Consider the following 2065-nt stretch of genomic DNA (forward strand, 5'->3'; position numbering starts at 1 on the left):
CCAGTTCATTAACTACATCTGGAGTTTTTCGACACCTCAATTAGACTATGATTCTATAATAAAAATCTATTATAAAGTGGGCTCGTTTTCTTTACCATTCTATCCAATAACATGCTAAAAATTGTAAGTGTTATTTGAAACATACCTCCCTGGGCATCATGTAAGGGCCATTGGGATAGGAGCTGGTGCAGGACTGCAGCTTGTAAGTGACGTAAAGGAACACCGAGGCCAGCGCCACCAGGAGCAACCATCTCCGGCTCCCTCGGCTCATCCTGCCTGCTTCATTCTTCACCTGCAATCATGATAATAATATAGCAAATAAAATAATATAACATAAAAAGAACACATTATATAAATAATATAAATGTGAGTAGGGTTTTTTTTAGGGGGACAAAACGTTGGAGAAATATAGGTATATTGAGAAAGGAGATTGGAGATCGCTTACATTGGTAAGCGAAAGTTAAAACTAGATCTATTTCACACCATTCCCCCATTTCATCCAAATTTGGATCAAATCGAACGAGGCATTTTCGAAATATAGGTGTACCGAGGAAAATGTTTTTACGCATGTATAAGTTATATACAAGAGCCAGGAAGAAAAAAAGGCAGTTATCTCACCCCAAATTTTCATTACTTTAATGAAAACTATGTATAATTAATAGTCAAAATTGATGAGTCTGCCAAGTATAGGTAAGGGAAATAAAAAATGGCGGCTGTTTCAAAACCTTAAAAAACACTAACTTTTCATTCGGAGCTCTATATCTTAAAAACGACCAACAACACTAGACAAATTTCTTAAAAATCTTACTTACTGAAAGATTAGTAGTTAACTTATTTTGAGAAATCTATATCTCAGGAACTATGTGACGTACATATGTCTATTAGCACTCAAATTAAAGCTAGTATAATGGACTATACAGAAGTTTATGAACTTTACCTTCGTAGGAATAGTAGTTTTCATATATATGCTAAAATAAATTGATTTATAGTTGTTCGGACAGTAAGTTTGATTTATGAAAAACTTCATTTCAGAAACCATTTGACGTATAGATGTCTGCCAGCACTCACATTAAAGCTTGTTAAATTTACTATAAACTAGTTAATAATGTTTATCTTTGTAGGACTAGTAGTTTTTATGATATTTGACAAAATAAACTCACAAAATTTTAATTTCTAGTTGTTAAAATGTTGAAATTTTGAAAAAAATATCTCTAGATCCATAAGACGCACATATGTCTGCCAATACTCAAAATAAAGGAAATTTAACTTGCTATAATGTATTTTATGACACTTATCTTCGTAGAGGTAGTGGTTTTTATGATATTCAGATATGAATATGAATTTGGCAAATGAAAATTTATCCGAACAACTAGAAATCAATATTTTAGCAAATTTCATGTAAACTGTTATTCCTACGAAGATAAACATCATAAAATACTTTATAGCTCATTAAACTAGCTTTAATTTGAGTGCTAATAGACATCTGTACGTCAAATGGTTTTTGAGATATAGATTTTTCAATCTAACTATTGATTCATCATTCAAACTAACTATTGATCTCTCAGTACGTCCCATACAACATTTTTATGAAATGTTGCTTTTTAAAAAGCTATATCTCGAGAACTATTGGACGTAAATAGCTCTATTAGGGCTCACATTTTAACAAATTTGCTCATCTTTAAATGATGTTCTCTTAGGTTTTCTTGTGTCATTCCTACTTTTTAAGATATAGAGCACTGAATGAAAAATTAAATTTTTTTATCACTTTCAAACAGCCACCATTTTTTATTGCCCATACATATACTTGGCAGACTCATCAATTTTGACTAGTAATTATACATAGTTTTCATTCAATTAATTAATCAAAAATTGGGGTGAGATAACTGCCTTTTTTCTCCTCTTGGGCTCTTGTACTATTAAAGTAGCTTGCGGAATCTCATAGAATCGAAATGATACCAATTAGGTACTATTCCTGAAAATTTCATCAAAATAGGATAATTAGTTCGAATGATGCCCGAACACAAATTTAATAACAGATAGAAAGACAGACTGATATGGAGTCAAA

At 31.4% G+C, this 2065-nt stretch overlaps 1 protein-coding gene across 5 annotated transcripts in view; it reads right to left on the reverse strand.

Moving 5' to 3' along the window:
- LOC106677518 (protein-tyrosine sulfotransferase) overlaps positions 1–2065 on the reverse strand; it is a 43635-nt gene that overhangs the window by 22544 nt on the left and 19026 nt on the right. For all 5 annotated transcript variants that reach the window (XR_010842958.1, XM_067045658.1, XM_067045657.1 and 2 more), the window contains one exon: positions 146–292. Coding sequence is in view for 4 of the 5 variants with exons in the window: in XM_067045658.1 (XP_066901759.1) it covers positions 146–292 (147 nt within the window). In the remaining variant the exon portion in view is untranslated. The remainder of the gene's footprint in view (positions 1–145; positions 293–2065) is intronic.

Source organism: Halyomorpha halys, unplaced genomic scaffold (assembly GCF_000696795.3).
Source record: "Halyomorpha halys isolate HHAL.00 unplaced genomic scaffold, Hhal_1.1 Scaffold101.1, whole genome shotgun sequence".
NCBI lineage: Eukaryota > Metazoa > Arthropoda > Insecta > Hemiptera > Pentatomidae > Halyomorpha > Halyomorpha halys.